Below are 23,667 nucleotides of genomic sequence, written 5' to 3'. Positions count from 1 at the left end.
AGTGACGAATCGCGCTTCTCCATCTGGCAATCTGATGGACGGGTCTGGGTTTGGCGGTTGCCAGGAGAACGGTACTTGTCTGACTGCATTGTGCCAAGTGTAAAGTTTGGTGGAGGGGGGATTATGGTGTGAGGTTGTTTTTCAGGAGCTGGGCTTGGCCCCTTAGTTCCAGTGAAAGGAACTCTGAATGCTTCAGCATACCAAGACATTTTGGACAATTCCATGCTCCCAACTTTGTGGGAACAGTTTGGAGCTGGCCCCTTCCTCTTCCAACATGACTGTGCACCAGTGCACAAAGCAAGGTCCATAAAGACATGGATGACAGAGTCTGGTGTGGATGAACTTGACTGGCCTGCACAGAGTCCTGACCTCAACCCGATAGAACACCTTTGGGATGAATTAGAGCGGAGACTGAGAGCCAGGCCTTCTCGTCCAACATCAGTGTGCGACCTCACAAATGCGCTTCTGGAAGAATGGTCAAAAATTCCCATAAACACACTCCTAAACCTTGTGGACAGCCTTCCCAGAAGAGTTGAAGCTGTTCTAGCTGCAAAGGGTGGACCGACGTCATATTGAACCCTATGGATTAGGAACGGGATGTCACTTAAGCTCATATGTGAGTCAAGGCAGGTGAGCAAATACTTTTGGCAATATAGTGTATGTTTGCAAGCACCCGGGTCTTACCTTTTTTTGCACTCTTCATTGGTGCAACTTTGGTGTTTTGATCTTCTTTGCAGACACCAACCTTAGAAAAACAAGGTCTATTAACTCTTTCTTCTAACAATACTCTGACAAAATCAAAAATCAGCAGAACTATTGACAAGACCCCTTCAGTGTGTTATTGGAAAACATATTCCACAATGCAATGCTGTTAAAGAAACGAGATAGATGGTAATTCACTCAGTTTGCATTTTATTGTCCCTCTTTGCAAAGAGAGAACAAGATAATCATAGCAGCCCTTCCATGTCGATGTTCTGCCCTGTTCTGGTTCCTCTCACTAACTTAAACCCTACAAAGAGGCTGTGAAGGTTTTCAGCACACAATTAATCAAAACAATTACAGACAGTTTGAGAAAACAGTACCATGTTATGAATAAACCCTGAGAAAATGTCTATAATGTTATGAGAAGGAATATTTTTATCCCAAACACTCTCTAATAGGATAAACAACTCTTCTCCCTAGGACACCTTGTAGTCTTGCAGCTCTGAGGCCTGAATTAATGCTTTTAAAAGTAAATGTAATCTTAGCACATATAAATCAGTATATGTAAAAGGGAATTAATAGGAGATGGTATTTTCCCCCCCACAAGTGTTTTGCTAAGAAGCTCAGACTTGTCCGTGGATGCAGGTTGGCATGACTCTACTGAATGTTTTAACTAACCATCCATCCATCCATCCATCCATCCATCCATCCATCCATCCATCCATCCATCCATCCATCCATCCATCCATCCATCCATCCATCCATCCATCCATCCATCTTCTCCCACTTATTACATGGGGATGGTGTCTGTCTCCAGCAGTCTATTGGCGAGAGGCAGGGTACACCCTGGACAGGTCGCCAGCCTGTTTTTACTAACCAACCACAATTTATTTAGCCACACATCCCACTATCCTTACCTGATGATATAATATTGTGCCAAGAATTGCTATGCAGGCAGTTTTAAGCGCTTTCCTTGATGATGATTAAAGAAATAGTGGTGAGAAAGGCGAGCTTCAATGATTGTCTGAAACCTTAGTTCACCACAAATATACACCTGAAAGTGAGCATGCGCAGAAACATATCACCAGAATAATTGACAGTTAGGAGGATCACTTATTTTGATGATCCACATCCTCCACTATAACCCTTAATAACAACAAAAATGAAAATTGTACAAATTTCTAATTCATTATGTCCAAGTTTAAAACTAACTTCAAATTCTTGCTTACTTATTTCAGTTTGATGAAGACAGGTTTATGTTTATAGAAAAAAAAAGAAAAAATAATTTTTTTATAAAAGAAAATGACAAAGGTTAGGCCTCCATTGATTTCACAAACTAAAATAAACTAACTGAGCTTAAAGGAATAGTACACCCAAAACATGATTAGCCTTCATTTTCTACTCACCCCCATGCTGAACAACACTCTGGAGTACTTTTTTGATATCTCAAATGCATCTGGAGATCTGGGAGGCTTCTTGCTGTCTGCTGACATTCAAATAATGGAGGTCTATGGTGACCGAGACAGAAAGGTCCATAAAAGTCCACAAAAAACGTGTCAATATTCCTCCATACTGCTCGTCCAATGTATTCCAAGTGTCCTGAGTGGGTAGCATCCAGAATTTACTCGAAACGAAGTCATTTAGAATGTTTTAGAGCATAAACAGTAGTGTATAGGATTTCCTGAAAGCGCGCACATGCGCGTTCATGACGCTACGGAAGCCGGCAGACCAAACCAGCGCATTCAGTTCAGCAAAGAACTCATGCTCTTCCTCAACACTAAAGTCCTCAGACATTTTTCTTTCTTTGCATAGGTAAACAGCACATTTCTTCTTCTACGCTTGCATTATTGGCAGAGCAGACGCTGAATGCGCACTTTCATCTGGTTTGGTCTGCCGGCTTCCGTAGCGTCGTGAACGCGCATGTGCGCGCTTTCAGGAAATCCTATACACTACTGTTTATGCTCTAAAAACATTCTAAATGACTTCGTTTCGAGTAAATTCTGAATGCTACCCACTCAGGACACTTGGAATACATTGGACGAGTAGTATGGAGGAATATTGACACGTTTTTTGTGGACTTTTATGGACCTTTCTGCCTCGGGCGCCATAGACCTCCATTATTTGAATGTCAGCAGACAGCAAGAAGCCTCCCAGATCTCCAGATGCATTTGACATATCAAAAAAGTACTCCAGGGTGTTGTTCAGCATGGGGGTGAGTAGAAAATGAAGGCTAATCATGTTTTGGGTGTACTATTCCTTTAATGCAGATTCTGTCAGTGATGTCCTCTTGTATGCTTCTGGTGGAGTCCAATATCCTGCACATAAACTGTACATGAGATTTTACGATACAGCATAACAAGAAGGCTTGCCAGCACTAACAAAAGTTTGTCTTGAATCACTCCCTCTTGTCTCATACCATCTTTAAAGGGTAAAGTTTCCAAACCCTGCCCTCCTTATAGCACCTTCCATAGCTGGTGGTATAGATAGGGTCAGCATGTTTAACAATTTGCAATCTCCAGAACACACAGGTAGCTTAGTAATTGGCATATTACTTTGTGCACATATTATTACAATATTATCTTGGGTCAACAGCTCTCCAACATTGCCTCCATGTTCATTTGACAATAGCACAGAAAAAGAGTTCTAGAGCAAAACCAACGGATCTAAATCTTTAGTAAGTTTAACATTTTTTGCAGCATCACAGCTCTCAGTTGTCAATATAACTACCTAATTAAAAGAGCCACAGCTGCATATGAATTTTAGTTTGAACCAAGAGTCACATCAATTTCCCATATTAAAATGTGACTCACCTTGTGTTATGCAAATGTTCTCTCTTTACAAATCCAGATTTAAGAACCTTTGTATGATAAATACTCCAAGCTTTAAAACTGCATTGATTCAGCAAATGGATATTTGACTTATATGTCAAAAGCAACAATTGTTTTTAAATAGTTCTAGATAGTCAGAGTTAGGGAAAATGTATAACAAATACTCATCATACAAAAACAACACCTGTCCAAAATGATACAAAATAGCGCAATACTTTTAGTCCTTCGTCTCGCTAGGCACACACAATACAAACAGTGCACTTACCAGAAGACTCATAATTACAAACAACAGGGAATGTGATGTAAAAAAAAAAAACAAAAGCAAAAAAAACACTATAATCCTTTTTTTAAATTCCTTATTTCTTTATCTTTTTTTATCTATTCTGAACGATGTTGAACATGCTGATTAATTTCTGGCAAGAAAGAAAACAGTGTGACGGAGGCTTAAGTGGCACTTTCTTTAAACGTCCATTTCACCTGGCTCTTTATGTTGCCTTTGAAGAAATAGCATCTTCTTTTCATTGAGAATAATGAAACTCTTAGCCATCTTTAGCCAGCATCTTCACGAGACCTTTTTTCTTTTGTTGTGGTGATGTGAACTGTTCACACTAAAAACCCAAGTGTTTCCTTAAAATGCATCCACAGCTGTGGTTTCATATAGAATAAATGTACATTAACCTCTCAAAAGCTTGCAAAGCCATAACTTCCTCATCTGGGCTTCCCTGAATTATTCTAAGCGATAGTATACATTTATAATTCTGAAATAAAACAAGTAGAAGGTAACAAAATATATTTTTCTCTTGTTACTCTGTTTTTTTTTTAGCAACTACAAATATTTTTAGTATTCCCAACTGACCTAACACACAAAGCCAGAAACAGGTGTTTTTAAAGTATATGTTTTGTCTCTATAACCATCTGACACAATTGTGTAACACACTATTTCGTCACACTTTTCATGTCCTCTACCTTCTCTCTTTGCATTTTCTCTGTAGCGACAGTATTCTACACGATCACGGGTAATTAGGCTGTCACTCAGCGGTTCACTGCATTCCGGCACGCTGTCGCTAGATTTATGCTGCTACAGCTAATGGATCAAATTGAGAGCCCTCATTAGGCGAAACAGTCGTCTCCACCCGCTTCCTTAAAAATATACTCAAGTGCCAATTCTGTGATTTGTAAAGTCGTTGGTTCACAGGAGAGTTCCATCTCATATCTGCCATCAAGCTTATAAAGTTGTCAGCAGTGCCTCTCATTTCCTGCACTGCAGAGATAAATACCTGCTTGTGACAGAATATTCTGAAAGTTATGTTCCTTTTCTTGGTGATCAAGACTTTTTTTTTTTTATAGTATATAATTATATTTTTCATACTTTATTAAAATGTCCTCCTTCCGTTCCACAATATCTTTGAATCTGTCATTTTTGCCCCATCTTTTCCTCTTACACCCTGCTTACCTTTACCTCTTTCCCTTTCGTTGTCCTCTTTTTGCAGGTTAATGTGACCAGGGAAGAGCTGCCCAATGGGGAGCCTGTCTACCTCCGCAGCCTTGGAAAAGGCGACTGGTTTGGAGAGAAAGCACTGCAAGGGTACGGTTGTTCCTAATGATTCTTCCGCTCTTACTTTATAATTGCAGTTTTAGATTTTGTCAGATATATGACTTGAAAGAACAGTTATTTAAATATATTTTCTCTCAGAATCAGCTGTTTCTAGATTCATATTGGCATCTAAAAACGCCAGGTATAGCAGCTGACTACAAGAAATGATTTAAAAGTTTGAAGATGTGGGCAAAGAACTTACATCTTTGACTAGTTCTTATTATCATGGCTCTTTATTATTAGCAAGAACTTTGGAAGTTATATACTTTCCAGGATTTTAGTTATTGCTGACTACTTTCACATCTTGCTTCCTGCTTCTTGAGAGAAAAGGTAAAGGGGCTCGTTTGATTTCCTCTGCTCTCCTCTCTGTCACTAAAATGAACTTTTTTCCTTCTTTGTGTCTTCTGTAAACCAATCTGTGAAGTAGAGATGCATTAAGAATGCCTGGGGTGGACTATGCTCCCTGAGTTGCAGCAGAAAGTCCTTTTGAGAATGGAGTCTATCTGAGAATCCAACATCATATTACACATCATATTGAGAAATAAATTAAATAATTGAATAAACTTGTTTCCCAGTTTGACACAGGCCTAGTGGATATTACAGAGAGAATAGGAGTGCATAGCTACTTTTAGAAGGTGGACTATCATTCCTGCTGACCTTTATGTGCGTTCTGTTTCTAGGCCTCTAAAATATATTAACACATTACCACCATGTGTAAGGGATGCCTTTTTCTTACCAGCCACTGTTAGGTCCAAGGTAACTTTGCCAATTTGTGTTTAACAACAGTATAGTATTCATTGGAAACCATATGCATAACCATTATATAACTATTTACGATAATGAACATAAAAAAAGAAGAAATATTCTATCATATCAAATTTTGGATATTCATTTTGTGCTGATAAACAAAAAGTGATTCCCCAATTGGGTCATCTTACTTTCATGATTTCATATTGTAGATATATTTGATCCAAAGAAAATAATTATCCTCTTTCCTGACATTAAATTGACTCAGTTTCCTTATATTTGGCATAAATTAGTTGAAAAAAAAGTTTGCAAACGCATGTACAAAAAGACAAAATCTGCAATTAAATTGATTTAATTTGGTGAAGGGTAAAAATGACCAGCATTTGGCTGGGAACAGACATTGAGCAATTATTGCTATCATTACATATCTCTCTACTTCTAAAGAACAAATACATGTTTAACTTCAGCTTTAAGTACTGATTCTCCTAATAAGAAAGTGTTGTGTCAATTTTTAATGCCATTTGCAGCACATTAACCAGAGCTTAGGTGCATCACTGCTCCTGCACAACCAAGAAAGTAAAAACTGTTGTGAAGTCAAAATAGCAAATTAGCTGTAGTGGTTTCACTGATGAAGCTATGTATCTACTTTTGGTCAATGACTGAAGCTCTTGCCAATAAGCTTTAGTTGGAGTTATGATGTGAGATGGAGGTACATGGAGGAGAGGAGAGGTGGAAACCCCAGAATATATTGTGTCCATTGACAGATGTCAGGACAGACGCTTTGATTTATATATATTTTTTTATCTTAACGAGTTAATTAAAAGTTAGGAGCAGAGGACCTCTGGAGTCATTGCCTAAAGTGCTGAGCTAACGTCTATAAACAGGATCATTACATAAACCCCCAAAGTACCTGGAGTGTTCTGGAATGTAATGTATCATCCGATGCCCCATTGTTCTCATAAACAAACCACAGACTGTCCATTAGCTGTCCTCTGATATTCTCTAGGTTGGGCAAAACTAGTCATTCAAGACTCTAGGACCTCAGGCAATAGAGGACCCGACCTATAATCATTCTTTCCAGTGATGGATGGATACTTTAGGACTAATGATGGTAAAGTGTTTGAAGCAGGATGGGACATCACTCAGCTGCAAACATTTCTCTTTGCCAGAAATAGAGTCAGGTCTTTTTTTTTTTTTTTTTTTTTTTTTAGACAGGAAGACTCCTTCTGGATTCCTTCCTGTTTTTCTTTTCTTTTTTTGTTTTTTTGTTTTTTGTTTTGTGTGTGTGTGCAAAAGACCTAACTTACTTTACATCCTTTTAATATATGATACATGTTTACTGAGATTAGGGTAAACTAGTGTGTGTTGCCTTCTGCTGTTAGTTTGGCAGAACTGAGGGGTGGAAATGTTTGTTTTAGCATTTTTAATGTCAATTTTTTTAGAAGTCGGCCTCAGGCGTTGGGATTTTATTTTGTTAAATCTCTGTTTTTGTGAAAACGAATACTTTTCTAAATGTTTTTGTGTTGCACCTTTTTTTTAAGCTTACAAAGTTTGAAGCCTTTGAGTGTAGTTTTTCTATTCGATAATATCCAGCTTAAATGTTCTTATGTTTTCATAAGCACTCTGCTTTATTAATTGCTGAATATATCTGGAAAATCCCTATAATTCAAAGGACTGATATCACCAGACTGGAGTGAGATTTGGTTTGAGTTCAATAAAAACAGATATTTTTCCCTTTTGCTTTGTAAAAGATGAGCGCAAATAACAACCTCAAAACACTCATTAGTGCTTTCTAATGGTGCACAATCTGGTCTAAGAATGATGTAACAGCTTATAGCCCTTACAGCCTACATGAGACTTTGAGATACAATTTGTTGTGTTTTAGGGATTAGCGTAAAGATCTGTTGATCAAAGAACAACATTTACTTTTTTTCTAAATCTTTGACTTGCCTCTACAGGTTTCAGTGAGTTCTGGTTTATACCAAAGAGTTATAATTATAAACTTTTTTTCTAACCTTCCTGCAGTGTGAGTCACTTTTTTCAGTGTAGGAATCAAGGCCAAGTCACGCTGTGTGTTTGTAAGAATTTGTGAAAGAGTGTAGCAGTCATTTTAAAAGAAAAATAAAATCCTTATAAAGTTGACCTATTTGTACTGAGAAGTCAGATTGTTTAATTTCCAAGTAAGACGTAAAAGGAGAAGAATTTGGAATTCCTTTATGTAAAGTTGGAGGTCTTTTAGCACTCCGTCTCTTTTAAGCAGTGGACAGACAAGCAGCTACTCTCTGTATTTTAAATATTCGTGTGTTTAAACTCAAAAACTGTGAGTGGTCCATGATTTAGCAACTTCTCAGCCAGTAGCTGCCGAGCCCTACTGGCTGATGAGCTAGAATTCGCTCAACTGTGACTTCTGATCCTCATCCAAGCTCTGATTTCTGCTTTTCTGACCTAATTCTCAAAGACATTACTGAAAATAGCTAACTTTGAATCATCCTCATCAATAATACCATCAATGCCAAGGGATGCAGTTAGTGTGACGAACAAACTAAAGCACTTTGCATGTACGCTTACTAACACCAAACATTTTTTTCCCTCCCATTCATACCATTAAGAGCTTGTTTCATGTTGCACATCAGTTTCTCAGAACACCTCTGTTGTGTTCATATTGAAGCCAGGTTGTTTGTGCTACCAACAAAATTTAGATTTCTATAAAATTTTATTGAGAATATATTACGATTGAATTGAATGAATCCTTCCTTTTTGGTGGAAAAAAAATTAAAAGAAGAGCACATTCTGTCTCATAGCTAAAAGTATAATTAACAACAGATTACCATTATGTGCATAGTGTCTAATTTGTAATTTTTTCTCCTATTTTATCTGTTTAACAAAGAGAAACTCACAGGAGCAAGTCATCCGTTACGTCTGTGTCTGATACTCCAATGTGTTTTCATTTGAAGATAAATTATATTTAGAGATCTCTTCTTTTTCTTTTTTTCTCACTTCCTTTTTTACTGCTCGAGCCTTCTAACAACAAAAGCATCTTCATGCCGTCCTTGACTAGTGTAATTTATTTTCTCTCTCATTATGTATTGGCAAAGAACATTTCCATGAAATGTTTCACCATTACTGCTATCAATAAAGGGTGGCATGGTGTATTTGTAAACAGAAAATGCATAAATTATTTCTATTTAAACCATACCTTTCAACCCCACCTCTGTCAACTGTATCTGTTAAGACCTCTGGACATGAATTAACATTTGGTTTGTGTTAATACCTAGAAGCCAAGAGTGCAACGTGGTGTTAAAAATAATGATTTTCAATGACCATCCTCCATGAGTAGTGTTTTTCAGCAAATTTATAGGTGTTGATATTGCCTCTAGGTTTTAACACTTTAACCTGTGTAGAGGCAGAATATATTGCCAAGTTTATTATCTGTAACTAGTCAAGCAGAGAAGAATGATATGCCCTCCTACATATAACCCACATTATGAAAATATATGGATATGTCGCCCTCTGGTGGACAGTAAATGTAAGACTTGTATCACACCAGGCTTCAAACTGCACATCTTTAAAACACAAAAAACTTAAGCCAAAACTGAAGTAGGGTTATGTTGGGAGAGATTATCCAATTTATATGCTGCTATAAGCTAACAGTATTTAGTTTTATAAGGGGTCCTCTAGCTACAACTAATGAACTGACAACAGCTGGAGTTAAACAGATGGCTTGACTTTCCCCATATGCTGAAAACTAATGACTGTAGGATGAGAAGGCTGGTTATTAGAGTGTGTGCAAGTAGTAGGATTCACTATCTGGGGCAAGTGGGAGTAACATGATCACAATAAAAATTTTATATTATTGAATTACTGAAACTGATTTAAAAAAAGAGCCTAATAGTATAAAACGTACAAGGCACACAGATGGAAAGATTGACAAAATCGCGGAGAATCTCTCCAAAATCAACATGGAGGAACTGATTGAAAATGAACATCAGATGGCTGCAATCAGCAAATGAAATCAGGTGAGAGGGAAGAAAGGATAACAAGACGAATTAGAGGAAGGTGGAGTAAGGAACACAAATATGTAAAATCAAAGAAGGAAAGCAACAAATTAAACCAGGACAATCTAAACTGACCGCGCCAAAAATGTGAATTTAACAACAAAAGCGTCTCAACATCATCCATCCACATCCTAAGCAGTATTGGTAACATTACTTAAAAAAATAACTAGTTAGAGTTAGTAGTTACTTTTGACAAAAAGTAGTTGAGTTAGTAACTCAGTTACTGCTCAGTGAAAGTAACTAATAGCTAGCTAAACTATGCAATTACTTGTTTGTTCTGAAATGTTAAAGAATTTGAAAAGATTTCTCGTTATTGGAATGGTAAATACAGCTAGAGGATCAGTTATGGAATATAAGGTGTTTGTTATTAATTAATTAATTAATTAACGAATCGAAAACTTATCTGCACTATTTAGTGTGTGTGGTTTGACAAGTAAGTTGTAATATAATTATGTCAGTGTGATCATGTATTTATGATAAAAAAAATGTTTCTAACTTTATATATTTGCACATTGACGGCCTTCAATTGGCTATAGAATGGGTATGAAGCGGAAAAATAATGCTTTTCAAGCAATTTGATAAAAATGAAATATACTTTGCAATTGAATTAAATGGGGTTACACTATTCCAGAAAAAAACCCTAGCAGGATATGATCCCAGGATTTTTTTGTCAGAAAACATAAACCATGCAAGTGAAATCATTATAGCCCTGAGACAGTAAAGAATGTCTTGATCAAAGGCAGCAACTGTCAGTCAGTGTTAAGATGGTATGCGTAGCTTCTTTAAATTACAGCTTCCAACCTATGTCAATAAAGCCTTTGATCCTGTGCATAATGAGCAAATCACAGAAACATTTAGCCTTCAGTGAGCGCTCTTTCTATAGGAATACTCTCATTGAATCAATGGCTCTCCGTCATCATCTCTCCTCTGTATTCATGGCATGCTGAAGCTGTTAATGTTGCTGTCACATGCGCTTTCAGCAGGAAACTGTAGTTCTTATCTATACACATAAAGTAACGAGTAACAAATCTGTTTAAAGCACAGTAATGGCAAACACATTATTGACTTTTACAATAAGTTACAGTGCTAGTTACTGGCAAAGTAATGCAGTTACTGTACACTGATCTCAAATACATTTAGGTTATTGCTGTTTTAAAGTACATTTAATATTTGTTTTCACATTATGTAATCTATTTCGTGTATACACCAATCCCTCTTGCAGCAGAAAACATACACATCATAATGCAGCCACTTTTGTACTTTATTGTTAAGAAGTTTTCAGGTTTGCAATTGTTTCTTCTTTAGTAGTACCTTTATTTATGCCTAATATGACCAAATGCACTGATTTTAAGTTAAATAAACTATAGGGCACAAAAAAGGACAGAAGTTTTTTTTGTAAATGCAGTCTTGTTTTCTTGCTTTGTTTTTAAGTAAATAGTTGGGGGAAAAGCATCTGTCATAATTCTAGTATTCAACAAATGCAGGAAGCTGATGATTTAATATCAGTGTAAAGGATTTGTCATTATATTGTGTATGTTAATATCTACTTTTTAGTTCATTATTGAATAAGTTAGTTCATTATTAAGTTAATTTCAGTGACTCAATTTACAAAGTAAAGTAAATAGTATAGATTAGTTACATATTTTATTTTAATCATAATTATTTTCCGTGGAAGCAAATTTTTCCATTTGCTTCTTTAGAGCAAATTGAAACATACCATGTACGACTGGAATTTTATACCATACCAATAAAAAAAACTGTTTAATACAGAAATACAGTCTAAATACATAGGAGATTTAATATCTGGCTTATCACTATGCATCTCTTATTTAATAAATGTGATTGTGATGTACCACATGTGTAAAGTCTAACTAACAAAAGCAAAAAAATAATAAACTGTTGTCTTTAACTGCCAGCGTTTCAACGCATCCTAAGAGCTCCCCTTAATGAAGGAAATCATACAACTTGTATATAAAGTGCCTTTTCTATCCGAACATCGTTGAAGTTGTGATCATCTTATTGTGGTAAACGTTGTTTTGTTGTGGAGTGTCTTGGTTGAGAGAAGCTTATTCAACCTAACCTTTGTAAGATAAGCGTGTCTCGAACATTTAAATGCTGGAGATGCTGTCCGTCTTTGCAAAAGGCTTTTGATCAGAGGGCTCTTCCAAAGGGTCATCCTGGTAATTGGCTGTTAACTGTATGTGTTGTCTCCCTCATAATAGCCCCTATTCATCAGCTTTCTGTCTTTGTGAAGATGTTTTCTTTGATCTGCGAGAACAACAAATTTACAAATCAAAGTCTGCTCTCCTTCCTTTAAGTAGTTAAACTTTGCATTCATGCTAGTGTGGGATGCGTATATTCAATTGCACACTCTCTCCTGAGAATTTCTATGTATATCCCTGAATGGACATCACTAAATATACAGTAAGTACGTCCCAATAGATGCACGTTCCAGGAAATGAAATGCTTTTAGACTGATGTGCTGTTTTGAAATAACTTACAGCTTATGTAATGGTTCATGCTTTCTGTCAGGGAGAAGAGTGAGGTTTTGGCTGCAGAATGGGTTTGACGGCACTTCAATCAGTTTTTGCTCTCAACTCATCCACTGAGTGAATACTGGCTCTGTCTGCTGATCTTAATGACTGAAACGCAATGTCAGATTACCGCCAGACCAACAATAGCAATGTTATTCATTATCACCCGTAGCCAGGGTGAAACACTGGTATGGTGCCTCTGTCCGCCATACTATTATTTTTTGGATACATAAATTCATACCTCAGGGTTGAATAAACCTGAAACTTAAGAAAGCTAAACAAAATATAAATTCCTTCTAAAAATGTATAGATTCCAGTCTTGTGAGGTGGTTATGATTAAAAATTCAAATCACAATAAATATTTTACTGTTTTTGAATGCTTGACCAACCTAAAATGAAAGAAATTGAAAATCAGAAGGAAAGAATGTAAAGTTTAATTTTGTCATATCTGATCAGTTGATGTTCATCTATATTTTGTTGCTTCTCAGTGGAACAGTTTTGCAGAATTTTGGCTTAAATCAATATCAGACAAATTGCAGTGATCGTTTTTGCTGCTCTGCCAATTTTGCTTTTTTTTTATGAAAAAACCTACTAATAGAATGTATTGCATTGGACAATAGGACAGCTTTAGACTGAATCTATTATTTTTTTCAGCAGTAAGGATGTGCATGCACAATTTGCTTCTTGCACAAAATGCATTTCTTAAACATGGAAGCATAGCTGTACAGGATGATGTTTTTCTTTTCACTTCATTCCATCTTATAAATCACAGTCCTAACTTCTTCTTTCTACTCTTAACAAAACCGTTTTATTTTCATTCCTGCTTTATGTATCTGTCCGTTACTCTTGGATGTTAAACATTCTTATTATACCACATACTAAATATTTAAGAGTGCTGAAGACATTTGTTTACTTAGCTGTTCTTTGCAGAAGTTAAATACCTTTTTCCCACTACATACCATTGCAGCATAATAACACATACCTGAAGCTTTACTAAGACTGTATTAGAATTACACTTAAAACCCTCCTTTAAATTTATGAAGGGGATTATCTTTGTGTTGCTGGAATCTGATTAAAGATTGCAGCATTTTAACCAACTTTTAGCAAAGTTACTTTACATTTTTTTTTGCCAGAAATTTGTCTTTATTCATTCATTTATGCAGTATGAATTGAAAATGCTCTATTAATAATAATAATAATACATTTTATTTAACAGCGTCTTTCTGGACACTCAAGGTCACTTTACAGAAAATAAAAATGAAAATACAAAAAATACAAATACAGGAACATAAAAACAGTTATACATAGGGACAAGAGCAGTGTATTCACAAATAAGCGAGCTGGAACAGATTCGATGAATGTGGAAAAGTAAAGAATAAAAAGTAAAGCTATTAAAAGGTTGTCTGACCTTTTACTTTACATATGGTGTATAGATTCTAGAAAAAAATCAACAACTTCTTTTTTGCTTTAATCCCAGCTCAACCTTCACCCTACAGCTTTTGAGCGTACATTATTTTCACAACCCTTTTTTCAGGACACCAGATCACTGTCCAATTATCATGTTTATCACAACCATGCATGGAAATTCACACCACAAGCTCCTGTTTGACTTTAAAGGGCATTTCAGATACAGCACACAGCTGTTTTTAATGTTCTGGGTTCTTGTGCAACTGTGTTCGTCACCTTCCCAGTTCATTTCAATGAACAGGTCTAAAGCCACTGAGGTTGACTTAGACTCAGTAGTGCCCAAATGAATCACAGTGACAGATATTGTTTCAGGATTATATTTCATAAAGAACTTTGTCAGCATCAGTGCCAGGGCGATCCAGAGTTGTTTTCCTCAGCTACATTTGAGCAGCAGGGGACAGGTGTAAAAAAAGAAAAAAATCTTGCAGTAATATGAACCTCTTATAGTCTTCTCGGGATGCTTCATGCTCACATGAACACAATTTTAGGATAGTCCCATGTGCTACGTTGGTTTGCTTTATCACGTTTTAGTTTTTGAAAACAATAATTTGCATAACCGGTCGTGGATGGAATTGTTGGTCATTTTTACAAGTGTGAACGTGTTTTACCTACATATTGTTTTATCTACAATGTGGGGGAAGTATTTTGTAAAATATCCTTCATGTGGGGACTTACAGCTACATATGGGGACATTCAATTGGTCCCCATATGGTAAAGTTCTGTCCTGTGAGTTGGGGTTAGGGTTAGGCCGTATAAAATGAATGAATGTCAATGAAATTTCCCCATATGTCATGAAAACACAGCTGGGTGTGTGTGTGTGTTTGTATGTGTGTGTGGAGGTGAAAGGAGGGGATGCGTGGAATTTTGATCACATTATTTCAGTTCCTGCATGAATACCTCAAAAGGCATGAGCCATATTTTGTCTCCCCAATGCAGAAATGCAGGTAAGACATCTTAAGTGCTAAAAAAAAAAAAAGCCCTTTCATTTAGCACTGGATCTTATTATGTTAATGAGAAACCTAGTTCCACCTGTGGCTTAAAGTGGGATTAAACTATTTACATCAGAGAGGTTAGAAAACCCACATGCTGTATAGAGTTTCTTTTAAATAGAATTTATTCTGTGATTTATTTGGTTGGAGCTTTTTTATAGAGATGTTAATAGTGTTAGGAGACCCGGGCTCAGCAGAGTATTGTGTTAGGAGCCTGGATGCAGGTCACAGAAGCTTATCAGAGGTGAATACACCAGAGTAGGCAGTGTGCTAGCTGACCTGTCTCAGTGGTACACTGTTGATGTATCCTTTACCCCTGACAAAGACTGGCAACCCCCCCCCTCCAGTCGGTTCTTCACCGTCACATCCTCACATTTCAGAATCTGTTCCCCTCACCAGCTGTGACCTTTTTTCAGTGGGGTCAGCAGAAAGTGTGAGCTAGAATTGGTGTGTTTGAGAGCACACAAGGAATGGGTTGGGTGGTGGTGGGGGAGTCCGTGCCTGTGTGTTTGGACAGGGGAAAGTGGAGGCAGTGGAGACGGCATGAAGAGGGATTGTCGCCTTGGTTCATTGAAATAGGTCGCTCTATCTCTGGGAGTTCACAGCTCACACAGACAGTGATTGTCAGATAGTGGTGGCACTTCAGCTGAATTGAATTTGCTCCCGCTGAATCAGGAACATATGTTTGGGTTTTGGATTTGCTGCCCATTTAGGACATCAAATCATCCCTTGAACTTTATTTTTAACCTTTTCTTTAAAAAGAAGATACTATTGTGGTTTATGAAAGATTTTCTAAATTTCCTCTTTTTTTATAGTCCTACGCTTTATAGCAGAGCTGATTCCTCTTAACCTGGACGATTTTTGATGAAAGAGCACAGAGGTTTCTTCTGCCGGAAATGGTGTTCCTACCCGTTGTTTTTACTCTAAGTTTGAGCTTTTTTTCACTGTGAAAGATGGATTCTTGGAATACGGATTCAGAAGATTCATGTGACTGGGGCGACTCTTCTGAAGAAGAAGATGAAATCAGTGTCACATACGATAAAGAGTAATGCCCCTCCTGCGAGGATGTGTGTTGATTGTCGGAAATTATTCTTTTACTGACCACCAGTTAGCTTAGATAAACATTATTTAACTATATAGTAAATTGACTTGCTGTTTGAAATGCTGGTTCAAAAATGCTAAATTTTCTTCCTGTATTTTATTTTCTTTAGGGAGGACATCAGAACAGCCAGTGTCCTTGCAGCAGAAGCAGTCACCTGTTTGGTTATCGATCGAGAGTGAGTAATAATCCTTATTCTCTTTTGCACTGTTGGTTAGCTTATTAATTCTGCTTCATTCTTCCACTAAGGTCACTGTCCTGCGTAGAGACCCCCTCTATACCTGTATTTATAACAATACTATCGAGATGTCATTGTTTTGTATTTGAAAGTTAAAAAAAAGGAAAGCAAAATTCTTACATTTTGAGAGAGATTTTTTAAAATACATTGCCAGTTTAATTAAATGATCTCTTTAAGTTCAAAAACTGAAAGTCGTACAGACTTATATATACATATATATACATATATATATATATATATATATATATATATATATATATATATGTGTGTGTATATATATATATATGTGTATGTGTGTGTGTTATTTTTAGTCTTATTTCTCCTACACATAAAAACAAATTTTTTTTTTTTACATTTATTTCCTTTAAGTAAAAGCAGAGTAAGTTGGTGTGGTCCATCTGGCCTCTGAACACAGGCGCATAGTAAGAGAGTCATCCAGCATGAGTGATTACTGCTGCCTGTCACACAAGCAGCACAGCTTTCACAGCTCACAAAGCCAGACTAATGCCTGTGTCACCCAGCTAGGCCGGTTTTGGTGCAGGATAATTGTTTTTCAATCTTTGTTATTCTGCACGCTTTTATTCATTTTCAGCACACCCATGGATGCTTTAAAATGAAAGCAGCACAGCTTAAGTGTTAGACAAGGATAACAGCTGTAGAAAAGAGAGACATAATAAAGACAAGTAGCAGGGAACCGCTGACTCCCTGCACGTTGTACCTTCATCAGCCCGACACTGAAACAACATTTTCTTTTAGACTCATAGGGTTCTGTCTTAACAGGAGAAGATTCCAACGTCTGGTTATTTTTATTGACGGCTCAAACAGGTTTTTTTTTTTTTATTCCTCCATTAGATGCTATTTTACAGTGATCTTAAATGATGATCTAAAGAAAAAGAAAAAAACACCAGTGATACTGTACTGTATATAACGCATATCTTTTTGAAGTTGCAAGTCTTTCGGATTTTATTACAGAGGAAATAATTTTTTCTATGTACTAAGTTAAAACTCCTGCTGTATTTATTGTTATAACATATTGAAATAATACCATCTCATTTCTTATAGTCGTATTACATATTTATTCTTAATAAACAGGATAAAATGACAAACTACTAGAATCTTAAACCTCATGATAATTTCTAAAATGTCAGTAGTTTTTCATGTCATTCGGAACCATAGGGTTTATTTAAATTTAAGATTTAATCTGTCAAAAATCTATGTGCTCTTTATTGTTTTATCTTGAGCTTCCCACTGACTTACCATCTGCAGTCCCTTTTTTTCTTACCTCCTTGGCACAGATAAGCCTCCTCTGCTGTGATTCTTTTAGAAGATTGTCACTAAAAGCAGGCTGATGAATTTTTAATAGTAACTGGCAGTGCTTTTTTACAGCAGTGTAATCATTCACTGCTATTGGATAGCTAGTAGTATACAAACTCTACCTTACTGTTCCCTGTTGCCTGAAACTATGGAAATATTATGTGCAGTTAAAGGGAATTTTACATAATAATTAAACTTGAATAGATTGTGACAGTGTCAGATATTCATAAAGTTTTGCCAATTATTTGAACGTTTCTTATTCATTTTTCAGTTCATTCAAGCACTTGATTGGAGGTTTAGAGGATGTTTCCAATAAAGGCCATGAGGATGCTGACGCCAAAGCCAAGTAAGTGAAATATCAGAAATTGATATTAGAAAAATGTATACTGTATGACATTATTCACCAATAAGCTGTTTGTGTCACACTGCTGTTAATGTCTTTCATGTGTTTATTTCAAATCTAAGTTTCATTTAATAAAGACTCTCTAAGGATTTCAAACTAAGGTTGACCTTTTTATAATTGTGCTTCCCACCATGTTGAGTAACAATACAAGAAGGGATTTAAAAAAAAAACAGGATATATTTCTTTAAGTTATTATGTATTTACTTTTATTATAGAAACAAGATAAGGTTTAACTGCAACAATAATGAAAATGATCGAAGCCCTACTCAGCAAGCATCCGAAATATTTATCTAAATGCTTGTGACTGTATTATTATCTGTTTACATTTAATTATGATTTTCATCTAAATTTTTGTAACGATGTCTTAGATTTTATCAGCTTTGATCCTGTAAATAGCTAGTCAAGATATTTTAAGACATACTTTTCTAATGTTTAGGGATTTTAGAAATCAAACCACTTTACTCTGTTTAATTTAATCTCTAAATCAGATTAGAAATTTCCAGGAGAATTCTGCCTGACACCAAAATACATTTTTTGATGGAATTTTGATGTATTGGCTAGACACTAAATGCCACTCATGGACAAAATAGTGACTGCCCCGCGTTAAATAAAAGAAAAGGATGGTCATGGAAAAATTTAATCTGACTAGAATATTAAATAAAAGACAACATTGCTCTTATATTATGCTTAAACAGTATCACTTTAAAATATTAACCCATGAAAACATACCCTGCGATGGACTGGCAACCTGTCCAGGGTGTACCCAGCTGGAGATAGGCACCAGCACCCCCACTTGGGATTAAGCGTGCTTGAAAATGGATGGATCGATGAACCCATGAAACAAGGCCTGGACAAAAATTATGTTACTCTGAAATTAATAATTTGTTGCTCAACCTTTAGACTCAATCACTGTAAACAAACAACTATTCCTTTAATTCAGTGGTCTCCAACCCTGGTCCTCAAGATCTACTGTCCTACAGATTTTAGATGCATCCCTGCTTCAACACAGCTGAATCAAATGATTGATTACCTTTTCAAGCCATTCATTTGATTCAGCTGTGTTGAAGCAGGGATGCATCTAAAATCTGTAGGACAGTAGATCTTGAGGACCAGGGTTGGAGACCACTGCTTTAATTGTAAAGGAAACTTTTGCACCTCAGCGGGTATTCTGGTCCACTGCTCAACTAAATAAACTGCTCAAGGTTTGAAGCCTGCCTTTTCCAGATGACATGTTTCAGCTCCTTCCAAAGAAGCTTGATAACATTTAGCCCAGAGTTCATAGAGGGCCACTTCAAAATATTTCAATGTTTTCTTCTTAGTCATCCTTGGGAGTTTTTAGCTATGTGATTTGGATCATTATCCTGTTAAAGACACATGTTCTTCAACTGAGACTCAACTTTTCGACACTTAGCGGCACATTTCTCTTTAGAATCCCTACACCAGGGGTCCTCAAGTCCAGTCCTAAAAAGCTACCATCCTGTAACACAAATCCGATTTTTTCCAATGCGACCCAGGCCACTTGGCTGTGTGGTCTTGTATTCGATATAAATCTGATCTTTTCAAATGCGACCTGTGTCTGAACAGACAGGTTGCAATAATCCGACCTGAACGCCATTAATACCCAACAATGGTCACTATTCTGGGTCTTGCGAAGCGGCAAGAAAAACAACAACCGTGGCGGACAAGGATGTGGAGATCAGTATTTATGTTTAACCATCTTTAAAAGATGGCGTTTTTATGTTTGGGAAAGATCGCTAGATGCGCTCTGGCACTAGCATTCATGTTTACTTCCATAAACACAAACAATGCTGGCCTGTGATGTCATGGCATCCTCTACTGCGCATGCAGGACACTTTCGTTGTATGCCTGCAGTTCACACAGGAGATCACATAAAAGTCGCATATATTTGTAAATGTGAACAGCAATGCAAAAATTTCACAAAAAAATCGGAATTGAGCATCAAGGCCTGCAGTGTGAACAAATCCTTAGATGCAGCTCTTCTCTAACACACCTGAATTGAAAGACTCAATCCCCTCATTTAGCCCAGCAGAGGCATGGTAACGAGGCAATCATTTGATTCAGGTGTGTTAAAAATGGGGTGCATCAAAATGTTGCAGGAGAGTAGCTCTTGAGGTCTGAACTTAAGCACCCCTACCTTAGACGGTCTTGAGCTGTCATTGTACAGAGATTCAAGACACCCTGTGGCAGATGAAGTGAAGCAACACCACTCACATTATGCTATGGGAATAATTAGGGGTTCAGAGTGAGTGAAGTGGTGTTAGCTAAACAAAGTGAGTAGGAAATAATAGAGTTAGTTGCTGGATTAGATGTATGAGAGGGCAGAGGTTGATCTTCTGTTTCACAGCACGTTTTGCCCTGAGATTAGTTGTAAGAGAATTAGAGCACATTTTCTTCTTCTGAGGCCTAGTTGTCATTTCGGTAAAGCAAAATACAAAAATTTTAGGCATTTCTAAAATATGGATAATAAAGGTTGAATACAGATATACTTAACAGAAACCTTGTATTGCACTTTCCTGACCCAATTTTTCCCATCCCTCACTCTTTATGGGAGCAAGCTTGTTTCAATGCAAATCAATACCATACCGTTCTTTGAAATGATTTGTATTATGAGTTTTCTTACAGAAGCACACCCTGAAATAGAATCAGTTGCTCCCTCTCCTCCCTCAGATCTGTCACATCAAAGCAGGTTTTACCCTGATTAAGGCTGTTCTCCCCGCCACGTGCCGTCTCACGTCTTGCTGGCGCTCCCTCCCCAGCAGTGCGCATTTGTGTCTTTGTGAGGCTGCCCGATTCTAGGTCCCACAGCGAAGGAAACTACCTCTAATTGGTCACAGAGAATCGGCACATTTCAGCAGTACTGTACATCTGCTTTCTGTGAGGGTGACAAGTCTTTTTTTCAAAGAATACCTCCCTGCTGTGTGCTCCATGCTGATACTGTTTTTGATTGAACTCATTCTGCTTTTAGTGTGAGAAGCTATGTGTTCACAAAGTAAAGGAAGACTGTATGATGTTATTTCTACATGCACAAAAACTGGTTTATCTTGGCAAGGGGAAAATCTGTAACCTGACAACAGCCAGATGCATGTCTCGCTCCGCCTAGCTCCACTCACATACATCTGGGAACCCGCTCATTGAAAGTGATTTCCCCAACCGAATTTATGGTCTGTCCAATCAGGATGCAGGGTGGGTGTGTCCTGGAGTGGAGAAGCGACCGTGAGATTCCAACAACAATGGCGGCTCGTGTTGAGGAAGCAAGCGTTAGCACTGATGCTGCTATTTCTTCTGTGTTGTCCAATCTATCTGATATTGTTTCATTAAAAGAACATCAGAGAACGGCTTTGAAGGCTTTTGTTGGTGGAAACGATGTTTTCGCCCTTCTCCCGACCGGATTTGGCAAGAGCTCGATCTACCAAATGGCTCCTCCTCTCACAGCGCCACGGGTTAGCTTCGGTGTGAGTGGTTGAAATAGCACGTCAATAAAGATGACAGACAAGTGGCTTATCCAATCATATGCAAGGAGTTTTGATAAGGCCCAGCCTTCAGTAAAGGCAATTCCTATGGCGGGTTCCCAGATGTATGTGAGTGGAGCTAGGCGGAGCGAGACATGCATCTGGCTGTTGTCAGGTTAGAAAATCTGTGCATATTCTATGAAGCTATCACTTCTTTTGTTGGACTTTGTCAATGTTATATGATACACAAACATTTTTTTTCTTTCTGAAATGAAATCATTAATTCAGAATTCTCATAAGTCCAATTAGGATCTCTGATAGGCTTTTATATTGAGCCTTGGCTAGTTTACATTACAAAATCTACATGACCAAAGCTACTCCTTAACAGGCTTGCAGCTGTTACTGCAGCACAGTTTGCTTCTACAAAGTAAAAACTGAGGGAGACTCAATGCATACACTAAACACACTTATTTGTATCATTGTATTAGTATTATTTGTATAATTTTCCCTACATTTCTCAATTATCGTATTCTTTGTGTTGGTCTATTGCATTAACTCCTAATTAAATTAGTTTGCTGTTGCAATGGGGGCAGAGGAAGTTTTTTAAATACCTTTACACTGCATATGTGACACCAAATGACTCAGCGCTATCTCTGTTCATTTTAAAAACAGAGTTAAGTGAGCGGTATACACTTTGAAATAAAGCTGACATTTAAGCTTTAAGGTCTAGACTGCTTTCTTGCTGCTCTTTGTTCCACATAAGGGCTGGCCATAAAGACCAAGAGCAAAGTAACAGAGGATAATGGGCAACGCACACCAAAACACACACATTAAACATAAAAATCCTTTCACACACTTACCATGGGGGTTACATCATCTTTATGACCTCATCTATTCAGTGATACTGATTATCTCCCTCTTGGGTCCCACTTGACCTGTGATGAAACCTCTTTGTATTACAGTCCTAGTAAGCAATTTTCCCAGTAACATTATTTAGTAATATGTAGTTTTAGCTGTGTGATAGTTGACTTTGTGCATCTAAATTACACCAAGCTTCGTGTTTGTGTTTTTTATTCTCTCTACTTCTCTAGATGTTTGTATAGATTTAAAGACAAAGTAAAATGTTAGATGGATCTGTGATTTCAGCAGAAGAAAACACATTTTTTTATGTTTTGAACCTATATCATGTCATAATTTTGCACTACAAACTCCAATGTGATATTTTTTTCCCTTTTATGGTTTTATGGCCTTTTGTTTATAGACAGGCAGAGTGCAAGATTATCAATTAGTCAAATTCTGGGAAATAAAATACAGATACACAAAAATACCAGAAGATTTTTTTGTAAATACATTATTGTATTTATTTTCATGGTAAAGCTTTGAGTTTCCTTTTCTCTGCAATAAAAATTGTGTACTATCTGCTGCCATCTGCTGGACAAATAATGCAATTACTGATCATTTTAAATAATCTCTTGATTCCTAATTCCCTTTTAGCTTAAGGAACATAAATTTTTTTTAATTCAAAATACTTAAACCCAACCTAAGACCCCTTTTATTTTTTCATGTTATATTCATATTTTAGGTAATAGATCCCTATAAAGTAGTGGATAGGTGAAAAGCAGAAGAAAATGTTATATGGTTTTACATCACTTTTACCATAAAGAAATCGTAAAAGGGATTCCAATTGTATTCATTTGATTTTACTATGTTTTAATTTATTTGATTTTTCTATGTTTTATGAAAGCTTAATAAGTATAAGGGATATATTTTGGGAGTTTTTTTGTTTTTGTTTTTTTTTTACGAGGGCTTAATTTCTGAAATAATATCCAAATCTGAACTTCTCAATAAGCCTATCCAACAAGTGTGACAAACATACTAATAACTTACACTTAGGCCCCATTTGGATGAACCCGGTGTGAATATATCAGACAAACTTCTCTGTCAGATAAAGGTTTCTGTTCAGGCAAAGTGGCTGGAAAACTCACTACACTGAAAAACCTGCTCCAAGAGTAGAAAAGTTAAAAACCACCCCTTTGGCAGCGTTGTCTGGACAGACCTAACCCCTTAACTGCAAACTGGCATGTTGCTGCATGTGAGGCAACATAGCACTTGCTCTCACCTTAACATATATACACTATATTGCCAAAAGTATTTGCTCACCTGCCTTGACTCATATATGAGCTTAAGTGACATCCCGTTCCTAATCCATAGGGTTCAATATGACGTC

At 36.8% G+C, this 23,667-nt stretch overlaps 1 protein-coding gene across 2 annotated transcripts in view; it reads left to right on the top strand.

Annotated features, from left to right (window-relative positions):
* Window positions 1-23,667, top strand: part of LOC119790862 (cGMP-dependent protein kinase 1) — a 121,529-nt gene that overhangs the window by 89,882 nt on the left and 7,980 nt on the right. For both annotated transcript variants that reach the window (XM_038296594.1, XM_038296593.1), the window contains exons 7-9: window positions 5,021-5,115; window positions 16,128-16,193; window positions 17,839-17,913. In XM_038296594.1, coding sequence (XP_038152522.1) covers window positions 5,021-5,115; window positions 16,128-16,193; window positions 17,839-17,913 — 236 coding nt within the window. The remainder of the gene's footprint in view (window positions 1-5,020; window positions 5,116-16,127; window positions 16,194-17,838; window positions 17,914-23,667) is intronic.

This window comes from Cyprinodon tularosa, unplaced genomic scaffold (genome assembly GCF_016077235.1).
Source record: "Cyprinodon tularosa strain WSP-4 unplaced genomic scaffold, ASM1607723v1 ctg372, whole genome shotgun sequence".
NCBI lineage: Eukaryota > Metazoa > Chordata > Actinopteri > Cyprinodontiformes > Cyprinodontidae > Cyprinodon > Cyprinodon tularosa.
Note: the sequence above shows the minus strand (reverse complement) of the source record. Positions and strands in the feature narration are given on the sequence as shown.